We start from the raw sequence: 23131 nt of genomic DNA, 5'->3' as shown, positions 1-23131 counted from the left end.
AAAATGTCTTTATTAAGAGATACTCATTTCTTCTAACACTGGGGGAACGAGGATAACTCAAGAATTCATGGGCTGCCACATTTTATATTCCACAGGAGACCTTCCTCTACATGCTAAGATCACAGTGGGTGGCTGTCAAGCAATTTCTCTTTTCCCAAGTCTATTTATATAGGATTTTATATTTAGAGTGCCATGTAGCAACTACATTTTATTGTTTTACCAGTTCTCTTCTTTTTAATTTTTATCAGTTCTCTTCTCTTTTTAAATGTTCTTTAATATCTTAATCAAATCAATTTTTATGGCCATAGACCAACATAAGTAATGTTTTAGTAATATTATATTCTACAGTAAATTTTGGTCCCTATGTAGGTATAAAACAGTACTTTGAAAGTACAGGATAACTTGCAGACCTTGATATCTTAAGAAGCAAGGAAAGAAAACAGCCACTCAGATAATTAGGTATAAAGTGGTTTGGGTTTTTAAAGGCTAATAGTGCACCTTCAATTGCACTATGAAAAAATGGACAGAACAGGTTTTTTTCAGTAAAGCATTGTAACCTTTTGTCTAATGCTCTGATTATCTCTCTAGTTCCCACATTCTTCATCAATGGAAGTTTTTAGACATTCCTAAAAAATAGTCCTGCATAGATCATATCATATCATCTAATTACATTGTGATTAAGGCATCAACAACTGCATTGTAATCAGACCAGCTCAGGAACAAATATATGCAAGCATGTTCCTTACTACTGACACAATTCAGAAATCTAACCTAATTTTCTAATGATCAATTGCACCTCTCTCTCGTCTCAGGGCATAATTCCAGCTTATTCATACTCATCCATTCCATTATCAAGCATAAGCAACTATCCAGGGAATTAAATGCTTCCACAGAGTTACATATTAAACAGAAGATCAGGGGGCTTTGGAATATAGTGGAATTTTACATCAACATTCTTCATAACATTGAAACAAGTAGCTTCATTAAATATAAACAACATAAGAGATAAAATGGGACTTTGTGGAAAGCCAGTAGTAATCCCACGGCAACATTATCAGGATGTCACCCAACACTGCAAAACAGCCCAACATAACTACTAATTCATCAAGATAACCAAAAAAATTCTTGTTGAAGTAGAATTACAAGTACCTTCACCAGAAATGAAATATTTAATATTGGCTATGGCTTTCTAATTCTTGGCTGTCTCTCTTACGCAGGAGAAAAGTCATCAAAGGACAACAAAGAATGTTCTTTCTGCGCCAACTCAGTAAGCTCAAACTGCCCAAGGAGCTGCTGATCCAATTCTACAGAGGAATTATTGAGTCTGTCATTTGCACCTCTATAACTGTCTGGTTCAGTTCTGCAACCCAACAAGAAAAACACAGACTTCAGAGGATAATTAGAACTGCAGAAAAAATAATTGCTACCAACCTGCCTTCCATTGAGGACCTGTATACTGCACGAATCAAGAAGAGGGCCGTGAAAATATTTGCAGATCCCTCGCATCCTGGACATAAACTGTTTCAACTCCTACCCTCAAAACGACGCTATAGAGCACTGCACACCAGAACAACTAGACACAAGAACAGTTTTTTCCCGAAGGCCATCACTCTGCTAAACAAATAATTCCCTCAACACTGTCAGACTATTTACTGAATCTGCACTACTATTAATCGTTTCATAGTTCCCATCACCAATCTCTTTCCACTTATGACTGTATGACTATAACTTGTTGCTGGCAATCCTTATGATTTATATTGATATATTGATCATCAATTGTGTTGTAAATGTTGTACCTTGATGAACGTATCTTTTCTTTTATGTACACTGAGAGCATATGCACCAAGACAAATTCCTTGTGTGTCCAATCACACTTGGCCAATAAAATTCTATTCTATTCTATTCTATTCTATTCTATTCTATATCTCTCACAAGAAGTCCTTGTTCACTTCCCGGAAGTACATGTTTAAATCATGTTATGGCTGATTTAATTGAGAATTGAGTGAACAAGTAATAATGTCCATATTTGTATTTCCTCAAAATCTACAAACTGTAAAGAATCCAAAATTAAAAGCAGTTACTAAGGTGATATGCTATGGCCTACCTCAAGATAAGCCAAAGAACAGATCTAAAAAGAATCATGTAAATTCTCCCTAGCAAGTCTTTCCTTGAAAAGAGATTCCACAAACAATAAAAAAGAAAATCCGGTCTATTCTGTGGCCAGAAGGCAGAGAAGTAAATGTTCTTCATTTTTACATGGCCACGGAATAAAATTCCATGGTAGTACAGCATTGATCCTTTTTGACTTGAATTTGTCATGCCTCTTAATTTATTACTCTTAGTTCCCCATGAAAAGTCTGGCTCAATTCTGCAAAGAAAAGAATGTGCTTAGAAGTAATAGGTTCTAAGTCATGGCTTCTGTATTCTACAGACTAGCCAGAGTTCTGACAATCACTCTAACTAGTAAAGCAGAAAGATCTCCAAGCTTGCTGAGATTCAATCTAAAAACATTTCTTAGGTGGACCATGTGGTATTAATGGTATGATGCCAGTTTTTCCACAGATCTCAGCATCATCTTTCCAGTCTTCACAATTTCCTTCTCTTTTGCAAAACCTCCCAAAGACATAATAGACGATCATAATCCCACATTATACTTGCAAGCGAGTCAAATCAAAATTAGAGTTTCCTTATTTTCATTGAAATACTCAGATTGCTTCCTGTGATTTCTTTGTGCTTACCTGCAGAAAGAACTCTAGTTTTTGTGGGGCTATGGCCATCCTTGGGGGTAGCTGTCACTCTATAACCAGTCACTGGGGAAGAAGAAGGCTGCCACTGCACAGTAAGGCTGTTATCTTGAACATTGGTAACTTGCAGCTGCGATGGTGTATCAACCTCTGCACATGAAAATTTAACTTTCGATGTTAGATTTTGTCCTTCAGGCTCCAATGTTCTTAAATCCTAACATCATGTTGTTGTTGTTGTTACCACCACCACAACTACCACTACCACCTTTGGTCAGGATGGCTCTTGGTGAAGCACGAAAAATGGATTAAGGATCACAATTTCAAAATAACAAGAATCAGTGAAGCACAAAATTAAGCTCATTAAAAATTATGCAAGACTGCAATTTCAAAAGAGAACTAGAAGTCAAAACTATTACTGCAATTATTCAATAAAACTAACAGCCAAAGGAATACATAGCACCATGTTACTCTATTAATTCCTGGTTGAATCAATTGAATCTTCCTACTAAAATACTCAAGATGCCCCATTATGAGAGATTATGCAGAAAGCTAATACAGAAAACAAATGTTCTACATACAGTTCTTTTTCAAATCCCTTAGGGCAGCTCTGCAAAGGTTGAGGTGCCATTTTAAGATGTATTGGTATTATTAAGCATTGTTTATTTATAAATATTACAGTTAACATACTAATTTTTCTTTTGTGTTTTAGTTAATGCTTTTTGTACTTTTTTTACAGTTTATTTCCCTATACTTCATGCCATTTTAATTTGATGTGCAAAATATATATATTAACTATAAGCAATATTACATTATTGCTAGTACTTGTTATTTCAGTTGCACCTAACATTTCACTCATTCAGCTTAGGATAATATGGTAGCAATTATTGGAGATATTTCATTATTCTAAATCCAATGGTGTTAGATTCCTTTTACCTACTCCATCTTATGGAAGTCTCTCTCTATGCAGCTCCAGGAGATAAATGGAATATGTATTAGATCTTGCTGATCCTAATTCCAGATACTAGGAAAAAATCAACAAGGGAATACTGATGCTCTGATTTACAAGTTTCCCCAATATATTTTTTTAAATTTTGTTTATAGTGTTACCTTACTCATTACCTTTCTTGGCAATTGGTTCTACTAAAGTTTACCATTAGGAACCCTTATCATCCTTGTTGCATTTTCTACTTTGTCTGTATCTCTCTTAGGTGCCTGTTTCAATTTCTTTGTATCCTCCCAAACAATAGTGAAAACTTTGAAAAATTAAAATAACTGTTAACCATTCTCATCTGATCAAAGATCCAGAAAATAAAACCATGTCTTCATTTACTTTTGCAAAACATTTCAGCAAGATACAAATATTTTCAATAAGTTGCAAATGATCAGAGCAAATAGAAAACATTCTGAGTATATAACAGATTAAATGAAGGCAATAGACAGTTTATTTCTTTAATCCAAAAAGAAAACAGGTTTACCTATTCGGTAATTTATGCTGACAGGTTTGCTACTGGCAGGACTGTCTCCTCGCCCAGTGACAGCATACACAGTAATGGTATAATCTACTCCAGGCTTAAGACCAGAAATTGTAGCAGTGGAGACATGACCAGGAACAGTGAATTCTTGAACAGGCCCAGTGCCACCTGAGGGTAATAGTGCAAAACAGTTAGAGATTACTCCTCTTCATCATCATCATGAACTGCTTTCCAATTTTTCCCCTTCTAACCATTACACCAAAGTAGCTCTCGCTTTCCATTAACTTCCCATAAAAAGAAAAACGTATATACTGTTATGACCCAGCCACAGCAATTAATGCTTTAGTGGCATCTTCTAACTAAACTATAAAATATCTGAAAACCCAGAATGGATAATTTAACCTAGTTTTTGGCTCTTGTAAAATAACTTGCATCAAAGATATCTTCAAAATTTATTTTAAAAGTTTTCTCAAAACTCCAAGAATTCAGCTCTAAAAGCATCTTTAAGCTAATAGTCTGCCTTCCTTAATTATTAAAATACTTTATCCATGGACTATACCCAGCAGATATCCTAAATAATTGCTGCTATTTTATAACACTGAAGAGCCATTTCTGGCTGAAGGAGAGAGAGCCCTTCTATGGGAAGTAAAGAGACATTTCAGATTGGAATTGGTTCAAGAGAAGAACCATCTGAAGTTAAACCTTTTGGTCTCCATCTGCCATTTCCCAAGAGAGGGCAGGCAGTCTGGTGAGATTCTAGCAATATAGGGGATCAACAATTAAATATCTATTTGGGCTTCTTCATGAATGAGTCTTGGTTGCTTGCACCCGACATCTACAGTTTAAAATATAATATGTTAAATCATCCATTAAATGCTTCTGTATTTATACTACATTATGATCAAACAATATAAATCTGTATATTACAATTATACTAAGATTGTCTGAGTTATAATTTCAAATCTCGTTGGATTCAAATCTGCTATATGTTACTGATTTTTAAAAAAGGCGGAAAGAATATTCTTGCGAGGAAAAAAAACCCCTTTCTAGCTCATATTCCATTGCCAGGTATCATTGATTTTTATGTATTGTATGTATTTATTATGTATATGTATTTTATGTATTACCATCCCATTATTTTTTTTTTCAGTTGAAGGCTAATCTTTTCTTACAAATATCAGCATCCAACAGTGCTCACCTGTTTCTCCATATGTGATCCTGTAGTATCGAACTGTAACAGCAGGTGCATCCCAGGAAATGACTAGACTAGTGGGGCCAGTAGCAGTCACGTGTAAATCTCTTGGAACATCAGAAACTAGGGATTTTTTTAAAAGCAATCTTTAATATTTATCTCATTAATCTTTTAATTGTTAGATTATATACAGCTGTCTAGATCCATTTTTGCAGACTTTAACGTTCCCTAAATCATGCTGCCAAAATTAAGTTAAAAAGGGGTAATTTTCAGATATGGGATTACTCCTCTTTGTAAAGCAATTAAGACGGAAATAAGTATGGGCAGCCGTTGCATACCTAATTGAAGAAGCCCACATGGGCTGAATTTTCAACTCTGCCAACTTCAAGATATATCATTGCTTGTTTAGTGCCTTTGGAGCCCAATTTATCCCAACCCTCCAAAATCATACAGTTGCTTTGTTCTGCACAAAACTGTACCGCATAATGACCACTAAAGTCTTACTACAGAGATTATTAGAGAATGCATACTTTAAAATTATTTATGAAATGATCCAAGTGTCACATATAGTACATGCAGCACCTAAGTATCTGACAACATATGCTTCAGCATCAAAACACAAGCCCCAGCCCTTTTCCAAGTGCAATACAAGGTTGCACACATGCCCATAGAGTCTGACTGGGAGCTGGCAGCACCTCTCAACTTTCATTCTCTCATTTCACTCACAGCACCTCTCTACTATTGATTAATGAGTCTGAAAAAAACACTGCAACATTAACAGCAGAGAGGTCCTATGTTCACATGAGGTCCAAAACACTTCATCTGAACAATTTTCAATATCCGCAGTCTCAATATTTTAAACTGGTATTCCACAAATAGCTTCAGAGATTCCTTATCTTATTCACACTCTTCATAACCACTTAAAGCACCTTCTTCTTCTTATTGTGTTTAATGTCAATAGAATATGTTCCATGTTTCTCTGGCTCATTGGCTGCAGATACTGCCACGTTTTTCATCTTTATGTTGAAAAGTGAGCAAGCAGAGATATAGGGCTGGATCTCTGCATATAGTAATAATTAATACAGAATAAATTTGAAGAAGTTTTTGTCCGTATATAAATTAAGTTGCTGCAATGCATCTTTTCATTTTTCAAAAAGTCATTTTTAAACATTAGGTTAAACCAGGGGTGTCCAAACTTTTTTTGGTGAGGGCCAAATACAGAAAAATAAGCAAAGGCATTCTATGCCCATAGCCACATCCACTCAGTCACATGAGCAGTTAGCCACGCCCACCCAGTCACATGAGCAGTTAGCCACGCCCACCCAGTCACATGAGCAGTTAACCATGCCCACCAGTCACATGACCACCAAGCCACACCCTAAATAAGCCACGCCCACAGAACTGGTACGAAAAAAATTTAGCGCCCCCCCCCCCCCCCCGTTCAATGCATATTCAGTTATACTTTCAGAATTTGCTGCGGGCCAATAAAAACTGACCCGCGGGCCGCAGTTGGCCCGCGGGCCGTAGTTTGGACACCCCTGGGTTAAACATTTAGGTTTATATCACTCTAATCCATTATAAAGTGAGGTTTCTGACTCAATTTGCCAATTCAGTTTTTGGAAAGAGATTTTTTTTTCCCAAAAGAGAAATCTGATTCAGCAGGTAAAGATACTAATAATTTCCAATTATTTTTCTTATTCAGCTCTTACCTGTACTTTGCTGTCCAATTAAGGACAAACTCTCTTCTTTGCCGTAGAAGGCAGATACACTAACCACATACTCTGACCCTGGAATCAGATCCGTGAGAGTGATAGAGTTGCGAGACGGTGCAACACGGACTTCTTTGGGTCTACTTCCACCTTGCTCAAGGTGATGGCGTATTTTATAGCCAGAGATGGGGGCGCGAGGAGCAATCCAATGGACGGTAAAAGAATGGGCTGTTATTTCTGAGAAATCCAGTCCAGTGGGGGAATCAAGGCCTATTTCATAAGAAAATACAATAGAAACCCAAACTTAAAAACTGGTTAATGTCTTTTTGCAAAAAGAAAATTACATAAACCTACAACCATTGTAAACGTAAATTATTTTAATCTTTGCTAGATTGCTGAAACATTGAAACCATGTTCATTTTGAAAAAAGACTTCTTTCTGTAAATCTAATTCTGGTATTGTCTGAAGGCCCCTGCTTACTTTCCAGCTGAAACCTAGCTAAACATGGTCTAAGTTCCATAATTTACAATGTTTACAATATCTAAATAGAAACCATATTGGGGTGAGTGTGCGTGTGTGCTTATTCTAGCTAAAATGATGGTACAATCATAAAATGGATAAAGGGATATATAATGAAAGATTTTATTTCCCGACAAAAATGAAAAAAAACACTTATTTTATACTTGCTGTTTCACATACCTGTTTTCTGCTCTCCACTCAGAGGTTTACTCTCATGTTGCTCATATACACTGAAGACCTTGATCAAGTATGTTGTGCCAGGAAGAAGATCTGAAAGATTACAACCACAGTGATATCTGAGTATTAGCCAAGATCATTTTCATTCCTAACCTCAAATTTCTCCATACACCTCTGCTCCTTGGGATTATGATACCCAGCCATTGCCTTAAGAGGCTTTATCTATGGACTTCCGGGGTGACGTCACAGTGTTGCAATCTAAGAAATGGAGCTCCCTCTTCTTGGATTGATTTTCCACACTTGAAAGCCAGTAACGGCAGGAGCTGACCCTGGAGAGGTCAGATCTGTAGAGGGGAGATTCTCAGGATAATGCAGAGGTGCATGATCCCCAGTTATGAAAAGAAGAACCCCTTGGATTTCAGTGTGGAAGAGAACGGCTGTAATGGTTGGATCCAGAGGTGTGACGGCCCATTTGTAAAGAAGGAAGCAAGACGTGGAGAAACAGCCAAAACATTGGTGATCAGACACGTGACAGAGTGAGTTACTTGCCTACTTCCCCCATTTGGTGGAATTTAAAAGTGTGATAAGGGAGTCTCTAAAAAGAGGAAAAGTAGCTCGCTGGGCGGTGGAGTGGAACAGCGTGAAATAAGCTGAAGAGAGAAAAGAGGGTGACTGGAGGAGTTGAAAGGAAGAAAAAAGAAGGATTTTGAAATTTGGTAAAGATTGGGACTAATTGGATTGAGATTTGAAAGTGAAAAAAAGTGGAGTGTGGATAAACAATTTAAACGAAGAGGCTTGGAGTGTGGATTAGTGACAATAACAATGACAGTGCATATTAAGAGGAACAGACAACTTGGATGAAGGAACTGGAAAGTAGCAAACGGAAGAGGATCTGATAGTGCAAGGAAGTAGGCAAGTGGAGATCTTGTTAAGAACCACCAAGAAACTTTAGGCTGCTTAGTTTAGAAGCCAGATGTCATGTATAGTGTCTATTTAGAAGTAAATAATATGGTATATGTCTAGATTTTCTTTATTTTTATTATTGTTATTATATGTTGTTTAATTGACTCTTGAAAAAGTGATATATTATAAATTAGTGTACATAAATAGATAAATCTGATTGAAAATAGGGGTAAATAATTAAGATTTAGATTTGGAATAATTATTATTGTCTCTCTTAGTTTTGTATCTTTGGCTATATATCCCTTTCTTATCTGAAGTAATATATTCATGTTGATTTAGGTATTGTTAATTTAATTTATAGTGGAAATATATAAGTTTATTTCTTTATTATTAACTATATTATTACATTATTATATAACTATACTATAGTAATTAATTATACTATATTAATATATTACTATATTATTAACTAATTATACCAATTATACTATCTAAATATTTAAGTATCTGATTATTTTAGTTAATAAAACTTAAAAATTGTAACTGAGGGAATATTTAACATTTAAGGGTTGATAGTAAAGATAAACTCCAGGAGGAGAAAGGAAATAGAACTTTTTATGGTCTTGTGGAGGAAGTTCTTTAAGAAACTAGATATGTCAAATACAACAACAGTGACCAAAGTTGCAAAAAAATTTACACAAATGACTGCCTTGCCAGCAGGACAAAAACCGATTGGGGACATGCTGGGAGGTGAGAAGCAGGGACTTCAACAAACTTACAAAGCATGCAGACAATTCTGAATATGATTCAGAAGGTATTTCTAAAAATGTGATTTGCAACCAGGATTGATGAACTGTATAGGGCACATACAAACTATGCACGAGGGAACAAATTGCCAAGGAAGGTACATATATGGTTTACTAAGAGGACAATTAGAGATGAAATCTATAGGAGAACCCGAGACACAACAACATACAAAGGAAAAGAGATTCTGACTCTTAAACAAATACCCAGAAGGGTAAGGGAGCAAAGAAGGAGTTACCACTTTCTCTCCTCCCAGCTCATTAGATATAAAATTATGTTTAGGTGGCTGATCCGGAAAGCTCTCTAGTGACCTAGCAAGATAAAAAATTAGATTAGATACAATAGACAAAGCACGGGAGTTTTATGATCAGTGCTTAGCAATAGATGAAGAGAGGGAGAGTGAGGAGGAGACAGAGGATAAGAGCCAGGAAGAAGGAAAAGGGTCAGAAACAAGTACAGAAGTACAGGAGAAGGAGGAAAAATAGGAGCAGGAAAAAATAAGGACAACGTCAAGGACACAACAGAACCGAATTTAAGGAAAAGAAACCAGGGCCATTAGTAGAAAGCAGATGGATGAAGAAATTAAATTAATCTCGATCAACATCAATGGCTTAAACTCTCCAGCCAAAAGAAGACAAATTCTAGCTAAATTACAAAAATATAATACAGATATCACATGCCTACAAGAAACCCACATCAAAAGACAGCAAGGGCATCCATTGGAAGCTCCTAAATTAGGGAAACTTTATTCAGCTCTTGCACCACAAAAAAAGAGAGGAGTAGTTATATAGGGGCTGCGGTGTGGCTCAGGCTATAAGAAGTCTGTTATTAAACACAGCTGCCTGCAATTACTGCAGGCTCGAGTCCCACCAGGCCCAAGGTTGACTCAGTCTTCCATCCTTTATAAGGTAGGTAAAATGAGGACCCAGATTGTTGGGGGGGCAATAAGTTGACTTTGTATATAAATATACAAATAGAATGAGACTATTGCCTTACACAATGTAAGCCGCCCTGAGTCTTCGGAGAAGGGCAAGATATAAATGTAAATAAATAAAATAAATATAAATATAAATATATATATATATATATATACACACACACACACACACACATATCAAGGATTGGCTACAACCGAAGCAAATTTACGCAGATGAGGAGAGAAGAATTCTAGTAACTGAGATAATGATAAGACAAAAAAAGATAACATTGGCGGCTATTTATGCGCCAAATATTTGGCAGGGGGAATTTTAATACAAATTACATAAAAAATTAGCAGAATTGGAAAGTGAAAATATCTGTTTACTGGGAAATTTTAATTCGGTTGTAGATCCAAAGCAAGATTATAGATCGGGGAAGAAAAATAAAAAACAGAGGAAGACACTACCATCGACTTTTTTTGATATGGTGCAAGAGTTGAATCTAAAAGATATCTGGAGGGAACAGAATCCACAAAAAAAACCAATATACTTTTTACTTGAACCCACATGATTCATGGTCCAGAATAGATATGATTTGGACGGATTTGGACTTAAGTAAAAACATAGAGGAAGTAGAAATAACAATTAATATATGGGAGGACCATAACCCACTGACACTAAAATGGAGAGGAAGATCTAAATCAAGAGGAAGATGGACCATGAAAATGTGATAAAAGAAAAAAAGTATATTGAATGGATGGGAAAAGAACTGGATTTCTTCTTGAAGGAAAATTCAAATGAGGACACAACTCTATAGAACCTTTGGGATACAACCAAGGCTTATGTCAGAGGCCTGACGATTGCATATGGGACAAGGAGAAATAGAGAAAAAAGAAGACAACAATTGGATTTACAAAAGAAATTGGAAGAATTAAGAGTGCAAAATGCAGACCTCCCCAGATAAGAAAATTAGAGAAGAAAAGGATCTGACTAAACATAAAATAAATTTGCTTTCCCAGGAAGAAATGGCCCAAAAGCTTAAGGCAACGAAACAGATATATTTTGAACATGCCAATAAGCCAGGTGGATGGCTGGCATACAAATTAAAAAAGGATAAGGAAAAAAGAGCAATAGTACAACTGCAGGACCACCATCCACCATCGGTCAGATGAAATAAAGACAATAGCCCACAATTATTTTGAAACATTATATACCCAGGAGAAGGTAGAGGAAGAGGATATAAAGAAATACTTGAAAGAAAGAAATTTTCCGACAGTATCAGAGGAAATGAAGGAAATGTTGAACAATAGAATTACTATGTCAGAACTGAAGGCGGCTATTCAGAAACAAAAAAACAACAAAGCACCAGAACCCAATGGCATCCCCTCCGAGTTCTATTACAGGGCCACTGGAAGTACTATTGCTAAACTTATATAATGAAGCACTAGGGCAATCCAAACTACCACAAACATGGAGGGAGGCACTAATATCACTCATCCCAAAGGAAGGTACAAATACACAACAAATCAAGAACTACCGGCCAATCTCACTGCTTGATGTAGATTATAAAATGTTTGAAACTATAATAGCTGAAAGGGCCAAAAAAATTTTAAATGAAATTATTGATTCGGATCAAAATGGATTTCTGCCAAACAGACATATAAGAAACAACACATGGATGATCATGGACACATTAGAATACTATGAGGCCCATCCAGACAAGCAGCTGGCATTGATGTTTATGGACGCTCAGAAAGCATTTGATAATCTAAACTGGAACTTTCTTATCAACCAATTGGAAATTATGAATTTTGGGGACAAATTCACACTTAAATTAGAACAATTTATTCGAAACAATTGGCTAGAATAATAATAAACGGCATAACAACAGAGATGATTAATATAACTAAAGGGGTAAGACAGGGATGTCCCCTGTCACCCCTATTATTTATATTGCCTTTAGCGATATTATTAATACAAATTAGGAAAAACCAAACAATAAAGGGTTTGAAAGTCAAAAAGGAAGAATATATGGTCCAAGCATTTGCAGATGATCTAGTTTTTATCATGGAAGATCCTTTGGAGACGGGAATCATCTTGATAAATGAAGTTGAAGAATTTGGTAAAGTAGTGGGGCTTAAAATAAATAAGGAAAAAACTAAAATGTTAGCAAAGAATTATACAAAAAAACAACAAGATGAATTGGAAAGGAAACTGGGGATTCAAATTGTTAAAAGGGTGAAATATTTAAGAATATGGCTTACAGCAAAATGTTCCACAATAAAAGAAAATAATTATGACAAATTAACACAACAAATACAAAAAGGTTTAGATATCTGGGCTAAATTACAGCCATCTTTAATTGGTAGAATAGTTGTAATAAAGATGAATATATAACCTAAAATTCTTATATCTATTTCAATCGATACCAATTAGGCTAGGGAAACAGTTTTTTTAATACCTAAACAGAATGATAGGTAAATTTATTTGACGGGGGGGGGGGAGAGAAAGCCCGAATAAAACGTAAACTTCTGCAGGACTCCAGAACCAAAGGAGGCTTCGGCCTACCAGATTGGGAATTATATTATCAGGAAACCACAATAACTTGGTTAAAGGATTGGATTCAATTGAGAAATAAGAGAATTTTAATACTGGAAGGCCATGACCTCCAATTGGGATGGCATGTGTTCCTCTGGGAGGGGAAAATTAAGATGCATACATATTTCCAGAGACATCTAGTGCGAAATGCTTTGATCAATATTTGGGATGTTATAAAGAAAAATCACTATATGAAAGTTCCCGTTTGGATATCAACGATGAAGGCCATAATCTATCCCAATGTATTGGACTAAAATAAAATAGTAAGATGCTCGGATCTATTAGATGAAAGTGGAAACTTAAAGTCAGAACAGGATTTAAGAAAACAAGGAATAAAAATAGAGTTGTGGCCATACCTACAGATCAGAACAAAATACAAAAAAGATAAGGAACAATTTGGCATATACAGAAAACAATTGGGACTTGATAAGATATTACTGGGAAAAAATGATTACCAAAATGTATAATTTTTTGTTAAAATTCAAAATGGAAAAAGAAATTGTTAAAGAAACAATGATTAGTTCGGCAAGAAATTTTGGACATAATATTTATCTGGATCAAAGGGATAGATTGTGGGAGAGAAACTAGTTAACGATGTCAGCTGCTTATAAAGAAAACTTGTACAAAATGTTTTATAGATGGCATTTGCCACCAGCGAGATTGGCCAGGATGTTTCCAAATAGGCCCCCGAATTGTTGGAGATGTAGTCACAAACAAGGGAGGTTCTACCACATGTGGTGGACCTGCCCTAAAATTAAGAAATTTTGGGGAAAGATAAAAAACTGGCTGGATGAAATAACAGGGCAGAAAATAGAAAAAAAACCGGAATTATTCCTATTGGGCATTCTGGAAGAGAAAATGGGGAAAAAATATACAATATATCATATTACAAATATTGACGGCATGTAGAATTGTAATAGCACAGAATTGGAAACATCTGGATATCCCACCATATCAAATTATAATTAAAAAAAAATATGAATGTGCAAAAATGGATAGATTATCGATGGAAGTGAAGGAGAGGGAAGATACTGAGTACTATCGAATATGGAATAGATGGTATTCCTGGCTGGAGAATAAGCACAAAACTTAAGGGATATTTTTGTCATTCTGAATAGAGGTTAAGGTAATGTAAATAAGAATGTTGGTTTATAGAGATACTTAGAAGTAGAATCTGTATATAGACGTTAAATAAGATAAGAGATCCTGTAGGAATTTTGTAATTTTGATGTGTTTGTCTTTGTGTATTTTATATGTTGTGTGTGTGTGTGTATTGTGGTTTTTTTGTATTGTGTATTTTAACTTTTGGAAATTCAACAAATATTATTTTTTTAAAAAAGAGGCTTTATCTATAAGAATTTCCTTAAACTCAATTGAATTTGAACATAATTTAGAATTCTTCCCATCATTCATTTAATACTGCATAAAATATATAACAGTTAAATTATTAAAAAATGCAAACATTGTTTTTTGAATTTACCAGCACCTGCACTGATGGAAATTTAAACACATGATGACTCAGCTGTCACCCTACCACTTCTCTATTGTTTTAAACATAAAACATGGGTTGTGTGTTGTGCAATGTGCAGGTGAAATGTGAATTATATTGTATTGTGAAGGCTTTGTATTCTTTTGCCATTTTTATGAAAGGGTTCCCTGAGACCTGAACATAATTTTATTGCAAAAATTTAACTATTAAAAAGGCAGTAGCTAAATAACCTCTGAGCAATTCTGTTATTAATGAAAAATGCTATCATAACCTAATTATCAAAGGCAAGTCAGTATATCAACAAACTGAATTTAAGTGGAAACTTTTCAATTACTCTTATTCCATCATATCAAGTAAAGAAGAAAGCAATAAATAGTTAACTGCTGGCTTTCCAGATTTTTCTGAATTATATGGGCAATCATGAAGAAAGATGATGCCTGATAAACCAATTTCTCTACTTTGAAAAAGAAAGATATTTGAAGACTAAATAAACCCTATAGGGATTAATATATATATAGAAATATACAATAGCTATGTTACCTTATAATCCAATATTTTATCTCTAATTCATAGTGTCATACATTCTCTCGGGAACTTCAACTATTTTTATAGAATGCTATAGCTGATTATAAAAAGTAGAAGAAAATGCATGGTAGCTAAAGCTAACCTTTTATACATCTCCCAGAAGAGCAACATTACAAGATAAAGTGATTTTAATTTGAAGCAGCTTCTTACTTGTTAAAACCACAGCACTGTCTGAAGGTGAAATGGAAAGTTCTGCAACATCCTCCTTGTTCTTTATGGGTGAGAAGCGAACCAAGAAGCTGCTCAATTCAACAGATGCTGGTGGAGTCCAGGTTACTCTTATAGTATCAGGTCCCACATTGGTGAAACGGAGATCCGTTGGTGGAGGAACAGCTGAATTTAAAGCATAATGACTTACATATTTTCAGAAGAAGCAGATATAGATTCAATAGTGATTCAAAAAAATGCAAGCTCATGCACAAAGAAAATCCACTATTGAGCCAAACACATGCAAATAACCTTCTAACCGTCTATCTTTAGTTCCACTAAAACCAAAGCATGTGATAAAGCATCTTTAACCTCTCAGTTCGGCCTTTATAAATTCTAATTATATCTTATATTATTACTATTATTTTGCTTTTCTTCAGATAGGCACTGAGATTCTTTGCATCTATATAATACAATTTCTGAGAGTATGAAATGAGCGGCTCTGTTTACTTTGCAGCAGCACAATGAAGGAAACAGTACATAACTTCTTTTATAACATTTGACAAACATGCAGGAGAGGAGGCTAAACAATTTTTCTGAAGTTTTTAGTAGTGCTCTACTGTACAATGACTTCATCAAAGTAGCCATTCAGGTAAAATAAACACTAGTCTGCCATGCATAATGAATTCTCAGGTCATGTTTGGTACATGCACTACCGAGAATCTTCCCATACTGCCATAGTTGTCACTAGCATGAGTTGGAGGAAGGTTTTTTTCCCCACACCATTTTGGGGATTTATTTCAACATATGAGCCACTATAATATCTAAACACTATATGAGGATCATATATGCTAAAATTTTGCACACCTCAAGCTGATGTGGCAAAGAATATTGCATTGTATAGTTTACCCTCTCTGATAGGGAAATTATGAAAATGAATGTTACATGTTTCCATCAAATGTTAGAGCTTAAGAAAATAGGAGCTGATGGAAATAGAGACTTCCAATTGCAGATTTGCAAGTTAAATAAGCCAAATGCAGATGATTGTACATGGGTGGTAATGCATAGGATTCCAATTTTCATTTACTATCTAAAATAAAAAAATACCTACTAGTCATCCCCACCCCAAAATAGCGGTAAAGGGGCTATTTCTACTTGTCGTCCAAGCAGCTAGTGACATCATGAAACAACACTTTAATTTAGTAGTTTTCACTAATCACCCGTTTGTTGAATCAGCGTAGTAGGGGCACTCTCTCCGCCATTAATGAGTGTGATTACACTGATTTCATAATCAACGCCCGGCTCCAAGCCTGTAACCATGTAGTATCCTACTGATGAATCCACAAAATCTTCAAAAATGGGGACAGTTTCTCCTGTGGCAATTACTTTGATGCGGTAGCCAATAATGGCAGAAGTATTTATTGGGGTCCACTTTAGGCCGATGCTTGTATCACTTACATCAACAAAGTTTAAGTCAGTAAGCTGGGGCACCTCTATTGAGTTAGACAGCAAAATATGGAGGTAATAACAAACAGACGCAAAACATGACAAAGAACAAGAGAAAAAAAGGAATGATGATCAGGTTACTTCAACTAAAAATGAAAAAAAGAGTAAAGTACCTATGGCGATATTGTAATATTGTTATATGCCACAATTTACAATGACTAGTACTTAGCTAGGTATTTAACTATTCTTCCAATTTTCAAAACTGTTTTATGTATCATAATGGAAATAAGATTTAGAACTCAATCCTACAAAAATGCTGGCAAAAAATAAGCAAAGATTAAAAAAAGGACCATCATGGGGCTTCTCAGAAATTTCCCAGAAAAATTACCAACTTGGCCACACTGTTGAAAGTGCTCTCAAGGTGAAGGAGTGAAGGTGTTGCATCTGGACCAGGATGAGGAGAACCAATGTTATCTATCTTTACTGGGTGATTTTAGCCCAGCCTGCCCCACAGGAATGTAGGAAAAATCTGGAGGAAGAACACTGTATATTTTACCTTGAATTTCTAAAGAAAAGGCAGGATATAAATTTTTTAAAATAATATTTCATTCTCTTATTTTGTTATTTCATTCTTCAACTGCAGCACATATGCTTGCCAGTATCAAATTTGCTTTGTAAAAGCCATCAGTAATTTATGATAGTTGATTTCTTCTCCATATAAAAAAGAAAAGCCAGCTACCAGATGCAACAAAGGCTTAAAGATATTTTACCAGAAGGTAAAATATTCTCCTCTGTGATATTTTCTCTGATGGTCTGTAGGATTGTTTCTTCATCTGGCTCTTCATCTTACAATTCTTGTCTGAAATATGATTGGAGAGATTCTTTACTGCAATGTTTGATTCCTTATCTTGTCTCCCTGTTTTTTTCCAAGTCCAGCTTTTTCTAAATTTGGGGAAGAACTTGACAAGAATGAGCAGGTCTAGGACAAACAACTGTCTTGAAGCAGGAGGCAAAACTTCTTTCATATATAAAACAGATGAACCTCTTGAACGCAGGTGTTCTGTAGAGCAGTAATATACAATTGTATTCCACCATCTGCTGTTGAATTTTGGCACCACACTCTTGGAGAGTAGGGGCTAAAGGGGGCTGGGAAGAGGTTTTATGCCTCTTCTCTAAATTCAGTGAACAACTTCTTTAACATATACCTCCTTTGAGCACAAACATCTCCTTCTGCCCCATCAGTGCTACTGGAGGGTATTTTGTAGGCTGTATTCTTATGATACAGTAACATCACACTGAATTAAGAACTAACAACTGCTCATGAAACTATGAAACTCTTGTTTCTTTCACCAACTGTATTTGAAAACCTTTCATGAAAAGGATGGGAAGCATAAAGGAGACAGAATATTTGATGGCTGCAGCAAAACCAAATTGTTTTATTTGGCACTAATGAAAGTATTAAGAAAGGGAATCTGGATACTAAGAAATTATCAAAGCAAAATTTGGAAAGGATGTAATATATCAATGGTGATCTATATGTGCTGCATCTACATATACCAAACACTTTTTATTTTGTAATCGAAATCTACCAATTATACTGTAAAGAACTGGCTAAATTAAAACTCTTCTCTAAGAGATATGTTTACTGTATCATCTAAAAAAAGGACCAAAAGAAACATTATGTTTGTAAAAGTTATATGTTTAAAAGAGTGGTTTTGATTCAAGCCTTTTGAATAATACCAGGGTATTACAAGATTCAAACAAATTCAATGCACGCATAGAAATGTCAAGCAGTGTTAATAGCAAGCATCTGGGAAGTCTAGCACCTGGAGACATCTTGAGATTAAAAATAAAACAAAACAAAATTATATTATATTGATTACCCCACAATTATATAGCCCCCACATTCAAACAATATAGACTATATCAGGGAAGACTAACCTTTTACATCACCAAGTGCTGACCTGCGTGCCAGAAATGGCATGCAAAACCATCTGCCTGGACTGCGCGGCCTTGCTAGTCTTCATGCAAGTGGGAACGCCGAAACCCAGAAGAGCAGCGTTCCGTCACACATGCACGCGCTGGCAACCAAACTTCCAGTTTCCAGCATGGAGGCACGCCTGACAAACAGCTGGCTGTCACGCATGAGTGCCATTGCACGCATCTGGGTTTCGGCGCTCCTGCACACACAAAAGCCAGCTGACCGGCGCGCGTGTGTGCACAGAAGAGAAGCCAGCAAGGTTGCGCATCCTGCACAGGATGGTTCTGCGTGCCGCTTCCGGCACACATTCCATAGGTTCGCCAACACTGGACTATATTTTCAACTCTAAAATATTCCTGTGGTCACAGCAAGATAACAGAGAAATAATCACTGCAGCTACATGCAAATTTCTCAAGAGCAAGAAATTTCTCAAGAGTAAGAAATTTCTCAAGAAGCCAGATTATCAGCACAATAAGCTGCATTCTTTTAATAAAGAAGGCTAATAATTTTTAAATGGGTCAGATCACCTTTTGTATTTTATGGTCTTTTGATCTCATTTGGCAATATTTTGACCTAAGACAGTAATCTGACAGCAGGAAAGATTTTCTTCAGCAGAAGTCTTCTTGATATAATAGCTCAATACATGTTTCCATACTATACTTTGCAAATTTCAATCATTTAGTTTGCAATATTTATCAAGAATGGCTAAATATATTTTTCCAATATTAGACAATCATCAAATAGCAATGTCCCTAGCTCAGAAGTCTGCAACCTTAAGCAGTCAAAGAGCCATTTGGACCCGTTTCCCACAAAAAAAAAACAAAAAAAACCGAACACTGGGAGCCACAAAATCTGGGTGGGCATGGCCAACTCAATATCACTCACTCCCACCGAGTCACATGACATCCCCCCAGCCATGCCTACCCAGGTTTTGTGGCTCTCAGTGTTTTTTTTTCTATCGGAAACAGGTATCTCTCTGTGTGTGTGTCTCTCTCTCTCTCTCTCTTTCTTTCTCTCTCTCTTTCTCTGCTTCCTCTTTCCCATCTCTTTCTCTCCCTCTCCCATCTCTCTTTTCCTATCTCCTCTCATCTCTCTTTCTCCCCTCTCTTTCTCTCTCCCATCTCTTTCTCTTTCTCCCTCTCTCCTCCCTCCTTCGTCTCTCATCTCTTTCTCTCCCATCTCTCTTTCTCCCTTTATCTCCCTCTCCCATCTCTCTCTATTTCCCTCTCCCCATCTCTCTCTTTCTCTTTCTCCCCCTCTCTTTCTCTCTCTCTCTCTCTCCCTTCCTCCCTCCCTCCCTTCCTCTCCCCCACTTCCCCACTCACACACCCAGGGAATAACTGTAAGGAAATTTGGCCACATTCTCTTTGTCTCTGGAAAGATACAAAAATAAACTTCGCATTGCAAAAGGAGGAACTGTCAGGCTGTTACATCACAGCACCATGAGGTTGCCACCTTAGATTGTAACACACACTTCAGAGAAGCATCATCCCAAACAGCAACACCACACACACATGCACGCGCTGGCAACCAAACTTCCAGTTTCCAGCATGGAGGCACGCCTGACAAACAGCTGGCTGTCACGCATGAGTGCCATTGCACGCATCTGGGTTTCGGCGCTCCTGCACACACAAAAGCCAGCTGACCGGCGCGCGTGTGTGCACAGAAGAGAAGCCAGCAAGGTTGCGCATCCTGCACAGGATGGTTCTGCGTGCCGCTTCCGGCACACATTCCATAGGTTCGCCAACACTGGACTATATTTTCAACTCTAAAATATTCCTGTGGTCACAGCAAGATAACAGAGAAATAATCACTGCAGCTACATGCAAATTTCTCAAGAGCAAGAAATTTCTCAAGAGTAAGAAATTTCTCAAGAAGCCAGATTATCAGCACAATAAGCTGCATTCTTTTAATAAAGAAGGCTAATAATTTTTAAATGGGTCAGATCACCTTTTGTATTTTATGGTCTTTTGATCTCATTTGGCAATATTTTGACCTAAGACAGTAATCTGACAGCAGGAAAGATTTTCTTCAGCAGAAGTCTTCTTGATATAATAGCTCAATACATGTTTCCATACTATACTTTGCAAATTTCAATCATTTAGTTTGCAATATTTATCAAGAATGGCTAAATATATTTTTCCAATATTAGACAATCATCAAATAGCAATGTCCCTAGCTCAGAAGTCTGCAACCTTAAGCAGTCAAAGAGCCATTTGGACCCGTTTCCCACAAAAAAAAAACAAAAAAAACCGAACACTGGGAGCCACAAAATCTGGGTGGGCATGGCCAACTCAATATCACTCACTCCCACCGAGTCACATGACATCCCCCCAGCCATGCCTACCCAGGTTTTGTGGCTCTCAGTGTTTTTTTTTCTATCGGAAACAGGTATCTCTCTGTGTGTGTGTCTCTCTCTCTCTCTCTCTTTCTTTCTCTCTCTCTCTTTCTCTGCTTCCCTCTTTCCCATCTCTTTCTCTCCCTCTCCCATCTCTCTTTTTCCCTATCTCCCTCTCATCTCTCTTTCCCTCCCTCTCCTCTCTACCAACTCTTTCCCTTTCTCCCTCTCTCCTCCCTCCCTTCGTCTCTCTCATCTCTTTCTCTCTCCCATCTCTCTTTCTCCCTTTATCTCCCTCTCCCATCTCTCTCTATTTCCCTCTCCCCATCTCTCTCTTTCTCTTTCTCCCCCTCTCTTTCTCTCTCTCTCTCTCTCCCTTCCTCCCTCCCTCCCTTCCTCTCCCCCACTTCCCCACTCACACACCCAGGGAATAACTGTAAGGAAATTTGGCCACATTCTCTTTGTCTCTGGAAAGATACAAAAATAAACTTCGCATTGCAAAAGGAGGAACTGTCAGGCTGTTACATCACAGCACCATGAGGTTGCCACCTTAGATTGTAACACACACTTCAGAGAAGCATCATCCCAAACAGCAACACCACACATCACATGCAGGCATCCTGCAACTCAGTCCAAAGTGGCTGGAAAATATAGTCCCTGGGCACCCCTGAAAATGCTTGCAGGCAAAGTATGGGGCAAACCCCCACCATCACCAAGGCAGCATTCACTGAATCCCTCAACAACTGGGCAAAGGCAGAGAGAGGGGAGCAGACAAAGCCGAATTAAGCCAAATCTCTCTCTCTCCTTCTCTCTCTCTCTCTCTCTGCCCAACTGCAGCAGAAACAGGGGGTGGCTACTTCCGGCTTTGTTGGTACTGGACTGCTGTGGTCTGCCAGCAGCCTGCAGAGCTGGCAACGGAGTTGGACAGCGATGAAGCTGAGGTGAGGCCAGGGCCATCAGGGAGTGAGGTGCGGACTCCAGAGCCTCCAGAGACTGATAGTAGTGAGGCAGAGGAACAGGAGGAGCTTGAGAAGAGCTGCCAGAGGCAAGAGCAGCTCAAGCAAACAGGACAACTCGGGACTAGGGCCAAGAAATGATTGACCCCTCCCATAAGGCTTAAAACAGACCAGCAACGGCGTTTGGGCTTTGCTGGAAAACAACATTGGTTGCTTCGCCTTCTGCTTCATCTACGTCTTGCATTTATTTTTGTGACTTCTGAACGTTTGCCAAGAAAGGCCTTTGGCAATTTGCCAAATTGGACCAAGGTTTGCGATAGAACTGAGGAATTTGTATTGGGAGGAATTTGTTTTAATTTAGTTGAACTACACTGGGAATGAAGTAATTCTCAACTGTTTGAATAAAGTTTTTTTTTTTTCACTGAGTTTCCTACTACCTACTTGAGCCTGGGTCACAACATGGACATACAACCTGCTCTCCACCCCAAGAGAAAGAGTTGCCACAGGTGAGTGGGACAGGGAATGGGCTCCAGGAGGAGGAGGGGACACACTCTCCCTCATTGTGAAGCACATTTTCACTGGGCTGCTGCAAGAGCAATGGGCAAGCCATGGAGCAGGTATTGGGTCTTCCCCCCACCCCACACCAAAAGGAAAGCCAGCCAGGCTTCTCCTCTAGGATCAGTTGCAGAGACATTAACAAAAGAGCAGACAAAGCTGGCTTGGGCATCCTTGCTTTTGAGGGCCTTCCCCGCACACAGCCTGTGCAAAAAGTCCAGCTATCAGGGGTTGCAATCTACCTCCATGAATCCTGGCAACCATTCACGCGCACGCCATGGATGGAAGAAAAAGCACAGCAAGGAGGGAGGCGGGGGGGGATGGTAGATGGAAGAGGAAAAGCTGTGACCATGGAGCTCCCACAACACACACATTCAGGCGCTGCTTCTCCTTTGGTGTTCCACCCGGGCATAGGAAGCCTCTCTACCCTTCCCCCTGCTCTCTGTTCCCTTCCACTTTAGGACAGAGGAGCACGCACTGGAAACGCATGTTGGGATGACGTCAGAGCACGCCTTCTGACCCTCTGGCACTCGGCCTGCAATGCTCCGCGCTCCTCCAGGCCCAGCTTGCTGAGGAGTGGGGGGAGCAGCCCTGATGCC

General features: G+C 37.7%; 1 protein-coding gene across 11 annotated transcripts in view; it reads right to left on the bottom strand.

The window, feature by feature from the left end:
• FN1 (fibronectin 1) overlaps window positions 1-23131 on the bottom strand; it is a 148770-nt gene that overhangs the window by 31448 nt on the left and 94191 nt on the right. For 5 of the 11 annotated variants that reach the window (XM_058185952.1, XM_058185959.1, XM_058185970.1 and 2 more), the window contains exons 26-32: window positions 16477-16749; window positions 15260-15442; window positions 7817-7906; window positions 7118-7387; window positions 5415-5531; window positions 4220-4384; window positions 2739-2894 (exon numbers count right to left, since the gene is read on the bottom strand). In XM_058185952.1, coding sequence (XP_058041935.1) covers window positions 2739-2894; window positions 4220-4384; window positions 5415-5531; window positions 7118-7387; window positions 7817-7906; window positions 15260-15442; window positions 16477-16749 — 1254 coding nt within the window. The remainder of the gene's footprint in view (window positions 1-2738; window positions 2895-4219; window positions 4385-5414; window positions 5532-7117; window positions 7388-7816; window positions 7907-15259; window positions 15443-16476; window positions 16750-23131) is intronic. The other 6 variants (XM_058186005.1, XM_058186013.1, XM_058186027.1 and 3 more) reach the window with 2 other exon arrangements.

The sequence above is a fragment of the Ahaetulla prasina genome, chromosome 1, assembly GCF_028640845.1.
Source record: "Ahaetulla prasina isolate Xishuangbanna chromosome 1, ASM2864084v1, whole genome shotgun sequence".
Lineage (NCBI taxonomy): Eukaryota > Metazoa > Chordata > Lepidosauria > Squamata > Colubridae > Ahaetulla > Ahaetulla prasina.
The sequence above is the reverse complement of the archived record's forward strand: the minus strand, read 5'-3'. Positions and strand labels throughout refer to the sequence as shown.